Raw genomic sequence first — 15,411 nt, forward strand, 5'->3', positions numbered from 1 at the left:
TTTTCTTTCACAATAAATCAGCGAAAAATATTTTAGTCCATGGCTTTCTAGACAAGCTAACATGTTGTATTTGAATCTGATATAAAAACAAATATAATATCAGTGATATCCATCCGATCCATTTTCATCTCTAATGTGACATATATCGAGAAAACATTAGTTCATACAAAAGGACACCTAATACAAAATAATCTTATAAAAAATAAGAGTGCATTGAAGATCAAAACACCTTTCATCGTCCAAGATCGAAGAGCACAAGGCACCCGAAGAAAAGGGTCGTCTTCCTATAATATTCTCGATTGTGTGTTTTCTCTTTTTTGAGCAACAATACTCTCTCTCTCGCGATAGGGAGCAATTCTCGATCGTACCCCGGTTGTGGGCCAAATATTGTCGGGAGCAGGTCTCCAGACTCAGCCCAATAGCCTTTTCACGGCCCAACTGGCGGCCTTTCCCAACCCTAGCCAGCACCAGCAGCCCACCTCTCGAGTCTGACTCCGCACCCCGTCCGCGTCCGACGTCCGGCGCTCGTCCTCCCGGCTCTCCCTCCCTGCCCGCCGCGGCGCCGCCCCTTCTCCTCCTTGGCTTCTCTTGATCTTCTCCCCAAGCGGCCAAGCCACCTCCTGCCGGCTGCCCTCCTCCGTGTCCCTGCCGGCGGCCACGGCCAGCAGCACTCAGCAGGCGCTCCGCGCCCCGCGCCCAGGCCGGCAGACCGCCCCCGCGAGCCGCGGTCCCGCCCGGCCGCCCTCCTCGCAGTCTCTCGTCCACGTCTAGTAGGCAGCACCGCGGCAGGCAGCCAGGCCTGAGACGCCCAGGCTCCTGCTCCCGACTCGCCGGCTGCACTCCCCCTGCTCCTGGCTCCTGCAGTCCTGCATCTGTCATCTGTGCTGCTTCTGCACATCTCGGTGAGCTACTGCCTACTGGTTTACTGAGATCCAGATCGGCTTCTATTTTTCGATTTTGAATATTTAGTGATTCAGTCATATTATAGGGCATAGGAGCACATTGAATCGATATCATCATTTATGTTATTTGTTAATATTTTAGTATATGGCTAGTAACAATTTTAGCCTTCTGTTATTTAGGCCCCCACTTGACCTGTTTCTGTACCCGCCACTCATTGTGTGCTCTGTGCACTTGTCTGCATGATAAATGAATTTTAAGACGAAAACAAGTGTTCAGTGCACGAGCTGTGTGAGGAATGTGTTGAACTCTTAGATATTTGCTGTCTATTTAGGGAATAAATTTTGGAATAAAATTTCCATTTAGAAACTTCTAGTTGAGTAATAGATTTGGACACTAGTAAAAGTGGAATGGATTTGGCGCTGACTGGTTCACTATATATAATATCAGTACGTGCATTCTGCTCTTCCCTTTATATAGTTTGGTTCCTGTATACGGTGGTTTTGGAAACTATAATGCCTAAGTACATCAAGTTCTACTTATAATTTCTGTGTGGTTATATTGTTCAGTACAGTTACTATGCCTTATATCATTGATCCAGTGAACTAGTTCAATGTTTATTTTCCTTTTGTATACATCGAATATATGGTCTGTGTATTGGGTTGTTTCATAAAAATGTAGCTAATAGTACTAGAATTTGATTGATATCTGTGTTAAATTACTGTGCATCTAAAATCACTCATCATTTGGAACAGACAATACCATGGCAGAACGATAGTGGATGTACACTAGCTTGTCTCGTACACAGGCTCCCTCTAATGATTCGATAAAAAACACTGGTTGGTTGGTTTTCCATGGCTAACTTACTCTCTCCTTAGAAAATTTGACAAGGAACATTGCTAGAGCCGAACTAGGCCAAACTCCAATCAGCTCCGTGCATTGAGTTTGATGGGTGGAAGAATAGCCGTGGGCAGCATGGGCCTAACTTCTTTGATTGGTTCACAGAACTAATGTTTCTGCATACTCTTACTTTCACATTAACTTAACTAGGAGGATTCCCCGCGCGTTGCCGCGGGTATGAAGAAGGAATATAAATAGGTTAGAATGTGTATTGTCTAGTTGGACAGCTTGCATGTTCAAAGAAATATGTGACTTGCTGACGTGGACATTACAATTGCATGAGCTAGTGGATTTTAATTGTGTGTGATAGTGGATTGCCTAGGTGGATAGCTTGCATGTTGACAGAAATAGGTAGTGGGGTTTTGCTTTATAAGAGTATAGGATAGGATATGATGTAGCAATTTGAATACTCCTAAAGTAACCTGTCGTTGCTACTATGAACTTTCAGTGCTTACAGATTTCTTGATAATGTGTTGCTTCAAATATCATTTGGTTTTTGCAAAATGGTGACCAGCTACCGAGGTTATGATGTGAGTGGGTATAGATTTTGTTCAGAGGGGCATGAGATAATGAAATCTAGGTTAACCATGGTTGATAGTCGTTTTTGTGTATCTTGTATTGATGAAAATGACATGAGTTTCCACTACAACCAGTTCCTTTCCACTGCCACAGGAACTTGAAGCGCATAGTATGAACTTGAAGTTTGAAATCTGAATGTGTCCATAAACACTAACATTCATATCCATTATCATTTAATGTGCAGGCAACTTGAGAGACAAGCAGGGTTGCATCCCGGCATCCCGCAATGTCAGCTCCCAACAGTGATAGCAACATGCAGCAGCTAGTCCCTATAGCACCACCAGGAAAGGCTTCTGGTGCTGACAGTGGGAAGGAGCTGGTTGTGGCGGATCCTGGAGGTAAGAGTTCAGGAGGTGTAAAACTGCGAGAGGACGAGGAGGACCTGGAGGTGAAGCTCAGGCGCATCATGGAGAATGTCCCTGTGCGTGTCAGTAACACATCAGGGTCCTCTGCTGGCTCTGGCTCTGGTGATTTCCACCAGGTACTCTCCTTCCCTCCCTCCTTATGTGTGTGGATACACCAGTGTGGACTTTCTTTTAAGATCTGGGCTTGATGAAAATTTTGCTTGTTGCGTTTGATTTTTGGAGTTGTTAATCACCTCTTGCTTTGTAGAAGCTATGATGTGATTTATTTGTCAATTAACACCAGGATTAATTATATTGCTAGGAATCAAGAAAATGTTGATATTATTTACCCCCCCACCCCAACTCCTTGTCCTCCTGTTAGGCATTAACGACTTACAATCATACAGCGTTGTTGGGATATCAAAAAAAAACTAATGCTTCACATGGCTATACTCATATAACATGGCTTTACTTTTTTTCCCCTGACTGTACAGATTTTAGTTTGTCTAATTATATGGGTTATGTATTCAGCATGACTATGAAAAATGAAGAGATGTATTTTGACTTAAATCATTGGATCAATCAATTAGGCCTTATAGCATTGATGAAAATGTGTTTCTGTTCTGTGAGGAACAACCAAGGTTGATTGGGAAAATGATTAAACGAAAGGCAAGGTGGATACTTGTGGACAGTTGGTTTGCCTTTTAAAGTTTTAGTATGTCAAAAATATCCACAAGACTAGAATTCCACCTGGAAAAGATTTAGTATTTACAGGGTTCTATGTGCTTACAGCTATTTCCTGTAAATTTTGAACCTGAATAGAATTAATTAATGTTAGTGTCAAGGTAAACAGAAGACTGGGCCTTCAAGTTGTTTTTTTCTCAGGGAAAAAAATATTGCAATCTCCCTTGTTTGTATGTACTGTATGTCTGTAACATTGTGAGGACAATTGTGGTTACTATAAGCTGCAGAAATATTTACTAATTTCAGTATGGTTTTGCTGTTATAGCTCCAGAAAAATATATGCTTTGAACTCACTTTTGTAAGGAGAAGGATTAAATGCTTCTGATCCATTGAAGCTTAAATGTTCTAGTCATAACTGATGTTGTATTTAACTTTACTTCGAGCAAAAATATTCTGTCAAAATGGGAACTCTTGCTGTTGACAACTAGCTGCACATGTTTTCTCTTCTTTTCCCTTGAAAACAGGGATTTGCGCTTTCATTTCATAAACGAGATAGCTCCATATGTTGGTGGTTAAAGTAACACAGATTATCTGTTTGATATATGTCTTTCAAAAGAAGGGCCCTGATGATTCTTGATTCACAGTAGTTTTTTTTTTTGTCTACAGTACCAAAATTTACTCAAAACTAATATTTAGCTAATATTACAAGCAATGATCCATGTAGAGTATGTGTCAATTCTCAGTTCACATGATTGTCATAATGTGACTGGACTACTTAGTCTATCCATTGAATGCAAACCTGCTATTCCATGAGGTTTTGATCGAGCATCTGTTGTCAGCTTTATTCAACATGAAACCTTGGCATGTTCCATATATGAGTGTACTCGTTGGTTGGTAGCTGCCAGTATTTTAGATAGGCACTCCCTTAAATTATAGTTCACATTGGTTTAGAAAAATATATTAACATCTTCAGGTTCAAATAAATGCACTATCAAAAAAAAATTCATGAAACTAATTTGATGATATTGATGCATTTTTCTATAAATTTGGTCAAAATAAGAGAAATTTGACTTTGGAAAAGCCAAAGTGAACTAACAGAAGGAGTTTTTGAGATCAAATGTGCAGTAAGTGAGCATATATTCTGATGTTCAACCTTGTGTTATCAATATGGATCTGGATGGGCCCAAACCCAAGCAGCACAACACCCACCAACCTGTAGGTGGCGGCCGGATCAAGGGAAGGGATAGAAGGGAGCTGCCCTTAATAGATTGATATTGTTATTGCTTGATTATATTGATATTTGATACATCTCTCCTTATATTAGAGATGTTTACTTGACCCCTAAGCAACATACCCTTATCTCTAATTAACCCTAATAGCCCTCTCATACTACCGACCCGGTCCGTAAGACCTAGCTGACTGCCCATGGCACCTTTGTAGTCAAAATTCTTATTTACTTCAATAAAAATAATTTTTTCGTCATAGAACACCTGCAATGTTTACCATTGAGGCAAAGTTTTATTGTGATTATGTGTTGTTGAATTGAATTTTAAGTAATATAGTACAAACTTTGTAATACTTTCTCTGGTCTAATCTATAGACTATAATTCGTTTAAGACATATGGACACTGTCCACAATGTGGACACTTTGACTAGCAATTTCTAGATGGTATTTTGGACAAAAAGAATTCAATAGTATGGAAGCACTTTCGTGATGGATATAGTAACATCAATCTTATGTTACTGATGGATGTGTATCTTGTTTTATACATTAATGGTCACAGGTAAAAAGACAACCAACAGGAATTCTAAAACAACTTTTCTGTTAGATGCTGAATAACGTCATGGTCATATTTATATGCTGAATACTGTCATGGTCATATCGGCCATATGCTGAATAATGTCATGGTCATATTGGTATATGCTTTTATAATCATATACTCCTAGCTACTAAGTTATATATCAGGATATGTGATTGGCAAATCATGAAATTTATGGCCATGTCATGCCTTTAATTTCTTTCCACATGTATCCTAAACTATCTTGTTTATTGAATCTTTTAATATGATTATAGATTGATTTTCCAGTTTAACAAATTACGCATTTAGTGTTTTGGGGCATGAGAATTAGTATGAAAATATCCTGATCTGTAACTATGTAAGCACTTTTCGTTTTACAGTATCGGCAAATGCGGAGGAGAGAGCAGGACCGGCTAGCTCGAATGGATGCTGACTACCAGAAGAGAAAAGAGATGGCTGAGTTTGAACTGCGGAGGGAGGAGAGGATCAAAGCTGCTGAGGAGCGGACAGCCAAGAAGCGCCTGAAACGGCAAAAGAAGAAGCAGCGTAAGAAAGAGAAGCGAGCTAAAACTGGTAATAATGGTGGTGAAGATCCTAACAGAGTGGATTCGTCTGATGATGATGAAGGTTCAGATGACGATGACAAGTCCAAGCAATGACACGCCAATTTGCATCTGAAGATGATTTCTCACTCTGGTTGTCTGGGCAATGAACTAACGCCTGTATGGCAGTTGTAACAGGCTGAATCTGGTGCTGTATCTGTAAGAAGTTGTCATTTTGAGCAGAGATGGAGAGCACTAGATAATTTTCTGTTAGTGTTCATCATTTAGAGAATTGCCCTGCGTCATTACCTTTTGTTCAGCTCTATATATTCTTCTCTCAGCTGTCTTTTTTGGGGTCCATGTTACCATGGGCTCGAGACAAAATTAAGCATCTAAGAGCATCTCTAGAAGTTTGGTATAATTTTTACTTGCCAAACTAAGTCTAGTAAGTTAATAAAAGAAATAATGACTTCAAATTTTGTTCTTCTCTAACAGTAACCTATAATAACTTTCTAAAAAAATTAAAATTTATAGTAAAGTCCACATCTATTTGTTTTTTGGGGTTTATTAGAGCTGATCATGTCTTTTACTAGAGAGATAGCTCACTGCTTTGCAAACTTATAAGTTAACGAGGATATTTGGTAACTTTCTATTTTTAATTATCTCTTTTACCAAATTGCTGAAGGAGATTTTTTTTCTCTTTTTGCTAAAAAATTGAGATACAAATGTTTAGATCCAAAAAGTTTTTGGATTTTAACACTGTAGCACTTTCGTTTTTATTTGACAAACATTGTTTAATCATGGAGTAGACTTAAGATTCGTCTCATAATTTACAGGCAAACTGTACAATTAATTTTTATTTTCATTTATATTTAATGCTCCATGTATATGTCGCAAGATTTGATATGGTGGAGAATCTTGAAAAGTTTTTTGTTTTTGGGGTGAACTAAACAAGGCCAAAGTTATTTTACCAAACTTTGGAGATGCTCTAATTTCATTTTACAACACTTAGAGCATCTCCAACAGTTTTGTAATTTTCGTTTTGCAAAACAAGGAGCTTGTCAAGTCTTAAATCAATGTGCCAAGTCACAAAATTGAGTGTCTCCAATGGTTTTGGCAAAATTGAGTTGCAAAACCAAATGGTGGACCCGGTCGTAATTTTTTCACGCGCTTTTTCTCTCGCGCCGTTCAATCCGTCGCGCGGGAAGTCTCGCGCGTTCTCCCACGCGTTGTGTTGCGCCGTTGCCTCCTTCACTTCGCGCGGGTGCGTTCACTTTAAGGAAAAAAGTGGGAGACGAGTACTGCAAGCCGCCAGGGCATCGTGGTTCACCTAGCGTCGATAGAAGGCCGTCCTAAAGAGGTTGTTGTTCCAAGGGATGGTGAACCAGCTGGTCGGCCGTGGGGTCAGTCGCCAGGTTGCTGTTCTGATCGTCATCGCCATGTCATCGATGACTCCATCAAGTAGGCTTGCGCTGTGGATCTCAAAGGTTTCACTACACCACAACACTAATATAACGTCACATGTGTGTCGCTATAGGTTCATTATCACCGTTACACAGTTGGTCGCTATAACTCCCCCACAAACTATGAGTCGGTATATGTACTTGTTCCAACGAACAATTGGTCGCTACAAGTTTTTATCTATAGCGTCAAATGGTGAGTTGGAATAGAACAATAAAGGAGGCAGACCATCCGTCGCTATAGAGCCGAGGCTCCTGAGCGTACAGAAGAAACACGTGAAAGTTTAAGGCCTGTCCATGGTAAAATTTCAAGGCCCACGAGCCCATCATGTCTAAACCCTAGTCTCTCGTTACCCTGCTCATCTCCCAAAATTATCCCATCTGCCCCGCCGCCCTCTTCCCCGTCCCCTCCCCCCTCTCAAAATCAAAGTGTGCTGGCCATCTCCTTCTAGCTCGTCCAACTAATTGCGCCGCCCTCCAGTTCCTCCTTTCCCGTCCCCTCCCCCTTCTCTTAAGCAGCACAACTTTTTTGTCAGGGGTGTCCGCTGGGGTACCCCTATTGACACCCTCGACAGTTTTTGTCTATTTTATTTTTTAAAAAATTTTAAAAGTGAAAATAACTCTTAAAAAGTTCCAATAATATATCAGCCATTTTATCTAGGTTGAGGAGGATAGTGAGATTATATAAATTGGAGTTGATATATATAGAACCTTTTTGGATACACAATTAAGATTTCACGAAAGTTGTCATGTACGATGCTTACAAAGTGGAACATCTCCGAAGAAGTTATAAATAGTGTAGAAGGTTCCGGTAAGATCCGGTGTCAAATTGAGTGTCCAGTTGAAGTTTCACTTCAAAACTAGATATTGTTTCTTGTGAAATTTTGATAATTTTTTGGAGTCATTTGCTAAAATTACCATAATTATAGAATTTTATAACTCTGGATAAAAATGACTATAATTCACCGTTTCACACTATTTGGCCTAGAAATCAAACCCAACGCAGCCCACCTCAGCCCAAATCAAACTCTGCCTCACTGTTGTACGTTAGATGGTGAGACGAACGATCGAGATTCATTGAGCCTTAGAATAAAAACGCTGCCTCCAGAAACCTAGGTTGTCCCCATCCTCCGTCCCACCCCTGCGCCCTTCACCACCATTCCCCTTCCCTCCACCCATCTCTCACTGATTCAATTTCAACGATGCTGCTATGCAGATCTAGATCCAGGTCGTCGGATCCGTCTTTAGCTAGGGTGCGCGGCTGAAGCGCCCCCAAGCCCATCACCGATGCGGCCGCTCCTCCACTGGTGGCGCTGCCTCCCCTTCCTCTCCTGCATTGACGGGGACACGGGGTGGTGCTAGGCCCGGTGCAGCGGCTGACGTTGAGGAGGCCGAGCTGACTCTGCATGTCGGGGAGTCCCTCATCTGTACTCTCGTGCGGCTAGCATTTTTTGGAGGGGTCACATCTCTTCTTTCTATGTGTGCAGGAGGTGTGCATCCGTGGGCAGCAGTGCAGGGGATCGACCAAGGAGGAGGAGCTGGGATGGCTCCGACCGTAGTCCGTAGTTGCTGATGATGCCGGTTAGTTCAATGGATGCTACGGGATGACACCCCAATAGTGTCCTCTCTGCCCCTCCATCTGCTAAGTGGGTACATATCTGCTGACACTCAAATCTGGGGACAATTATATTATTTAGATTGGATAGGTTTCCCCTCATTTTCGGGTAGTAGGTGTCTACACATGTAACCCATTTAATTAAGCCACAAATAGTATAAAATATTTTACCTTAACAAAGTATTATGCTAGATAATTAACTTGCTCAACTTAAGGCAATGTACATGCCTGTGCAAAATTTATAGTCAAAAGGAAGCATTTCAATCCTGGTTACATTCTGATCTGTGTGGCTAGCCAAATAAAATATAGGAGTTCTTGCTGGTTCACAACATGTGATCCCTACAGCCTTACTGCTGACTACGCAGTGGTGTTAGTCATTTGTTTGCAAAATAAAATAGACTGAAAATTGCTTGTTAGACAGGTCATGAAATGGGAATCTGTGTTGTCTGTCTACAACCTAAGGATGGTGCCCAGTTTGCAAGCGCTAATTCCTGCAGAGATGGGTAACTTAACTTGACAGAGGTAAATAAAATGTATGTTTCAATATATCTGCTTTCATGGTGCCTAGTTATATGCATTGTAATAACTTTGTTAGATCTATTGGGGCATCCTTTTCTGCTATCAGACACCTGCCGAGCAACTTCATGTTATACCATGTTCTGTTACTTCTCACATCACTAACTACTAATTATTCGGCGTATATGGACATTATTCCTATCTTTACACCTGACACACATCAAAAGTTTAAAGGATATTTTTCTGCGCTATTTGAAGGATATTTTTATTCATTTTTCAGGTGTGGAGAAGAGGAAAGAAACATGGACAACCTGTTTATTGCAAGCTGAGATAAGGTTCAGTGTTGTGGTTCTATTAGTGTTTAATCTGCTACTACTATGCGTTTGATATGTTGCTGCCTGAGTGTTTGGTACTACTGCTGCTTGCGTTTTTGATTTGCTGCACTCTGCTTGTGTTCATATAAATCATATGATTCCTCTTCCAGTACAATGTAGGATCTTTAGTATATATATACTGCTGCTTATGTGTTCATATGATTGTCCTCCTTTACAAGGCTGCACAGTTTAAAGAAACGAGGGTATAATACATCTTGTGAAACCATAAATATCTATGTTTCTGGCACTGCATATTTAGTATTTACACACTGATAGTTATTTCATTAGTTATATCAGCATGTATAGGCTATGTTTAATTCATCATCATATATGTTTCCCTCTAGTGGCAGCCCATGATACTAAATCTGTATGTTGCTTTGATTTAGGTACTATCAATTTACTTATTTATTTCATTTACAATGGCTTGGGACATTGAGCTTTTCTTGTGATGAAAGTTGGCTACTAATTTTAGAGAACTCTTGGAGTTCTTCTTATATGTTACCCTCCAGAACCGTCTTTCTCCAACTTTGGTAAAAGTTGTTGCTAACTAGATATTCATATTGCATTTCAGCCATCCTACAAGACCAAGGCAGCGTACTTGGTGGTGTCGACAAGTGAAAAGTGCTCATCGAAGCTGTGTTTTGTTTTGAACCTATTAGACAAAAGACTATGAGCTCACTGTTAGTAAAAGTTGAGCAATGAGCTTTAAGTGTTAGTGAGCTAAGCTTTTGGTTACAAGTAGTGGATGTATGACTTTTGGTCTCATGAGATAGGTAGGGATGTTGATGGCTTCTCATGCACAAACTTCATGTCTGCGAGCTTGTAATGTATTTTGTACTTGTGTGACCATACATTGGGCTAGCTCATATATGAATAAATCAATGTATTATGCTTATATTAATCAGTGTCCTTATATGTATGGTCAATGTATATATTGTATTTCAATGTTTGTGCATTGACAATATATAATTTTGGATTCATTATATACTGCTAATTAGCAACATATATATTGTTTCTATGTGAATGTTTCGCGTTGGACTGTTTGTTGCTAAAAGTATTTATAGCCTCAAACTATGTGTCGGTATATGTAGCCCCTAAGGTGTCACACAGTCGGTCGCTAAAAATATGTCGGTCGGCATAGGCTATATCAACACGACTTTCAGCGTCTGCACATAAGTGTCGGCATAGATCTATACCGACCGATGGAGTGTCGCTATATCCACCTATACCGACTAATGGTACATCGCTATTCTGGGCCTGTGGTGTAGTGTTTGTCCATCGTAAATCATTGTGGCCGGCGTATCTTTTTCATTTTGTTCAATGTTCTGAGGCGTGTGGAGGGTTTCTTCGCGAGGCGGACGACGACACATGGTGAAACTTTGTGTCGCGAAGAGGAGTCAGAGGCCGATCGAGACTTTGTGTCACGATATGTTGCGATGGAAGTTTTCCCTATATGGCGCGAAGAGGAGTCAGAGACGCGCGGGAGACCAGAAACCGCGCGGGAGGAGACCGATCGGCCTTTGCCAAGTCGTCCGGGGTTTGGCAAAAATGTCAAGTTTCCTCCCTCATTTGCCAAAATGCAAAACCATTGGATACCTCAATTTGAGCTTTTTGGTAAACTAGTCAAATGCAAACCTCAATTGCAAAACCATTGGAGATGCTCTTAGGTCCTAGATTAATACTGAATCCATCATAAATTAAAAGACTTTTGATTTTTTAAACGTCATATTTGATCACTTGTTTTATTTAAAAATTTGTGTAAAACATCACTTTTTTTGTCTTGGTTAGTTTATTAATAAAAAATTCTTTAAGAATGATTTAAATTTGACTATGTTTATATATTTTTTTTTGAATAAGACAAGTGATCAAATTTGAAGTCAAAAAATTCAAATGTTTTATAATTTGTCATAGGGATAGGTTTGTACTAACCTATAGATCAAGGATGCTTGGAGTGCCGCTGGAGTCTTGATATTCGTTTGACTGATAAGCCATGACAGAAAGTATTGTTGGCTGATTTGTGTGAGATAAAAACACTGCTGATAAGTTTAAGCGAACATGGGGATGCATGTTTGCGTGATGCAGGGATAGCTGGGTCAGTCTTCAGGAAGGGCACCAAGCTTACCTTGACCGTACAGCCTTAACGTTAATTAATTAGACACGCGGCCCCTTCTCTCTTTCTTTTTGAGAATAAAACCCTTTATTGAGTTTCATAAGAAGTATAAATGCCATCAGGTTGAGAACTTGAGATAGAAGCCAAACATGTCGTCCAAGTTCGGCATAAACACAACTTCAAGTTGCATGATTAAGGCCCGTTAAAAGGTGGTGCAACACCCAGCAAAGACAAAAAAAAAAAAATTGTCATGACAATTTCATGGCCTGCTGACCTAAAATAAAGATGTGTGAAAGATTCATTTGGCTTTCCATCAAATATTCATGGGCTGGACTTTGGATGAAAAGAGTTATGGTCATTGCAGCAGGGTAATGCCTGGTTTCCTGCAAACTAGATGTTGGGCGGCTTGCATGGGTTTATACTCCAAAATGGTTCTTATGTACTGGTGCACTCACACCCCATTTATTTGTGAAGTCCATAGAAAGCGTCCTTCTCAATTACCTGGCATCTTTAAATCGTCTCCCTAAATATATCATTGTAGCGACATGTTCTTAATTAGTCATATCATTGTGTAAACATAGAAACAAGCTCACGATATGTTCAACTTCAGTCATCACATCGTAGGTATCCTAGCGTCATCACATAGTATATATGTCTTCTGAACAATTTGCGTTAAAAAGAAAAACCACAACTGTAAATGCAACTTTCATGACATTTCTGACTTGCTAAATAAGATAAACAAGCTTCACTGATTAATTTTGACATATACACATGTATTGGAACCTTATTAAACAAAAATCAAACGTACACAACCATCTTGACAAAAAAGGTTTACAATAATCGCGCGTATATATAGCTCTACAGCAATACGCGGCAGGAGAACATAGTGTACTTTATTTTGCGATAGTGTCTACCACAAGATATAAATAACCATAGTAAATGAATTATTGGCTTGCTTATTTATATGCTCAATCTCTCTCTCTCTCAAAGAGCAGATTTGCCCATCAATTAATTCCTCAAACCTGTTCCTTAGTCTTGTAAACTGAGCCAGGCTTGAAGTCGGCAGGGATGACATCGTCGGTGGTGCGGTAGCCTTGACCCTTGACAGCAAAGCGGACGGAGAGGGGGCCCTTGATCGGTTCCTTGCTCTCGTATGTAAATGTCTTGGCTGGTGACTCCTTGAGGTCGTCTGAGAAATCCGTGGCGCCCTTGTCTTTGACAGCCACCTCAGAGACGTCGGCGCTGGCGACGAGGACGAGGCGGGTGGAGGTGGAGTCCTTGCCGATCGTCCAGGTCATTAGGGTGCTGCACGACCCAACAGCCAACAATGCCGCTAGCGCGGCCATGGCGAGCAGGAAGGAGGACGAGGAGGCCATTGTTGGTGACCTAGCTACCAAGCAGCTGTTGGCAGGAGTAAAATTTCTTGAGAGGGCAGGAGGGATGTGTGTGGTGATTCTTGTTGTGGGGTTGCAGCAGTTGGATGCGTATTTATGGGTGGCGTAGGCAAGAAAATTAGGCATGGATGTATGGCTCCCCACCAAGATCTCTGGCCGGCTTGTTTGCTGCCGAACACTTGTTCGATCGATCAATTGCCACAAATAGGTCCGTGCTAGGTACTCTGTGTTGTCCTGGTGTTAGGCAAAAGAAGTGCAGGACACTATTTTTAGTAAAAATACAGCAAAAGTCAGACCGTGAGCTACTTAAACATATTTAGTACTCTTTATCATACCTTAAAATATAGGAGGATACATATTCAAAATTTGTTGTCTTTGACCAACATTATTAGTCTAACCTCTACTCGGATCAAATAGTGAGCAACAGAGATAAAGGTCATGTAATAACTAGTTAATCCACTAACCCTTGGATCTTGTAAAAACATGATATGGACCGCCGTTCGACCAGGCTAATAGACGTGGGTCTCTTAGCCATTTATCCATGAACTCAGGCCCTTGCAAACCGTGAACTCTCGACTCTGTGACCCTTCTCCTCCTAGGATGGTGGCACGACCCATCCCGCACGTGGCCACCTCTTGTTGAAATTGATCTATTCTCATTTGCAAGTGCCTCACCTTTGACCAATTATGGGCTTATATTATCTGAGCATTGTCCACAACATGTCAGTTGTTGTAACTAAGGACGAATGTTAGAATAATAGGCAAATTCCATATCATTTTAATTCCATAAATCAACATTATGATGATGACATATATAATATAATTAATCATAGAAATCATGATATTAAACATGTTCATAGGAATATAGAACATGTGATCCATGAACATGTAGAACATGTGATTATTAAAAATATAAAAGTATAATATATGAAATATAATAACAAGGCAAGACATATAACTTAAAAAGGCAATAAACAAGAGACTGTATGTTAAACGACGAAATAGAACTACTGAAACATATGAGAAACAATATATCAAACGACGTGACTGAACCACTAGTGAAACATAGAGACAACAACATATGAAACGTTTTAACTTAACCAGCGAGACAAGCAGACATGACATATAACTTATACCAGAAACATATATAAGATAAAAACAGAAAATATATGGTAAAACATATGAAACATAACCATGATAGTAAGCGCAACAAAACAAACACACTACTGCAACATGTATGAACAGGAAGACGAAACACAACAGGAAGATGAACGGATCATACCCTCCCATGCGCTCTGATGATCCCGATCCTTGACCAACTTCCATAATGTAGAGGATGAAGACGATCTTTCCACCGGGAAGAAGAAATCCGCCCGAACCAGCTTGAGGAAGACGAACAGCGGCGGTGGATTGGGCAGTCGCGTAGACGCTCCCCAAAAACCTAATTGCCGTCCTCCCCGTGCAAGGATCACGAACGACAAGGGCTTCAGAGGCACCTGCCCTCTCCCTTCTCCGTGCACGCGGATCGAGGAGATGGAGAAGCCTACGTTGCTGCGGAATTGTGTCTCTAAATTGTGTTCTTCACCCTTGACTGACGTAGTAGTATGTTCTATATATAGGCAAAGCAAGAGGTGGGCAAGCCAAAAGGCAAGGAGCATCATGGCTTAGAGGCCAAAAGCCTCACACGCATGCAAGATAGCCAAAAGCCCATGGTGCTCACGCCACTCCCTTAGTGGAGATAATGACAATTCATTTAATTAATTAGAATAATGGAAGTAACTCCCATATTCAATCACCATGATTAACAAAATGAAAAGTCTCTCCATTCGCCACATCACGTCCACGATGCGTGACACGTACCTCAATCGTTCAGTCAAAAACTCGTACCGTATAAAATGGTTTACATACCATAGAGTTTATTGATTTATTGAATATATAAATGGGTCTAAAGCATAATAAATCCAACAACGAAAACGAAACAAAAATATCCCGAACCAAACTGTATCATTTTCTAATGTGATTGAATATGCATTTTCATGTCCGGCTTTCGAAAACGAACATGAACCGTAGCATTTGGTTCGAATTGGTTCGTTTTCGAAATTCCGTAAGTTCACGTTCGTTTTCGTATCTTACTTTACAGTTTTCGCTTTTGTTTTCATATTGAAATGTAAAAGTAGAAAATAGATGCCGACCGT

The 15,411-nt window shown here is 40.5% G+C and overlaps 2 protein-coding genes and 1 long non-coding RNA gene across 6 annotated transcripts; 2 read left to right on the plus strand and 1 right to left on the minus strand.

The window, feature by feature from the left end:
• LOC8066271 (PRKR-interacting protein 1 homolog) lies at positions 478–6,088 on the plus strand. Its single transcript, XM_002465058.2, has 3 exons — positions 478–902; positions 2,564–2,860; positions 5,587–6,088. Exons 2-3 carry the CDS (start codon positions 2,606–2,608, stop codon positions 5,863–5,865), a joined length of 534 nt encoding a protein of 177 aa, XP_002465103.1. The 5' UTR covers positions 478–902; positions 2,564–2,605; the 3' UTR covers positions 5,866–6,088.
• On the plus strand, positions 8,344–10,614 carry LOC110431938. Of its 4 annotated transcripts, none has more exons than XR_002449410.1 (4): positions 8,344–8,858; positions 9,241–9,345; positions 9,620–9,674; positions 10,285–10,614. It is a non-coding gene; the product is annotated as an uncharacterized LOC110431938 (long non-coding RNA). The 4 variants fall into 4 exon arrangements; XR_002449409.1 differs by having other exon boundaries at positions 9,245–9,345; XR_002449412.1 differs by having other exon boundaries at positions 8,344–8,854.
• On the minus strand, positions 12,546–13,279 carry LOC8066272 (pollen allergen Phl p 2). Its single transcript, XM_002467630.2, has one exon. The coding sequence runs from the start codon at positions 13,197–13,199 to the stop codon at positions 12,840–12,842; it is 360 nt and encodes a 119-aa protein (XP_002467675.1). The 5' UTR covers positions 13,200–13,279; the 3' UTR covers positions 12,546–12,839.

This window comes from Sorghum bicolor, chromosome 1, assembly GCF_000003195.3.
Source record: "Sorghum bicolor cultivar BTx623 chromosome 1, Sorghum_bicolor_NCBIv3, whole genome shotgun sequence".
Lineage (NCBI taxonomy): Eukaryota > Viridiplantae > Streptophyta > Magnoliopsida > Poales > Poaceae > Sorghum > Sorghum bicolor.

Coding starts and splice junctions, on each gene's coding strand:
- LOC8066272 (XM_002467630.2), bottom strand. CDS start 13,199: ATGGCCTCCTCGTCCTCCTTCCTGCTCGCCATGGCCGCGCTAGCGGCA.
- LOC8066271 (XM_002465058.2), top strand. CDS start 2,606: ATGTCAGCTCCCAACAGTGATAGCAACATGCAGCAGCTAGTCCCTATA. Junction 2,861..5,586: donor GCTCTGGTGATTTCCACCAG/GTACTCTCCTTC, acceptor TTCGTTTTACAG/TATCGGCAAATGCGGAGGAG.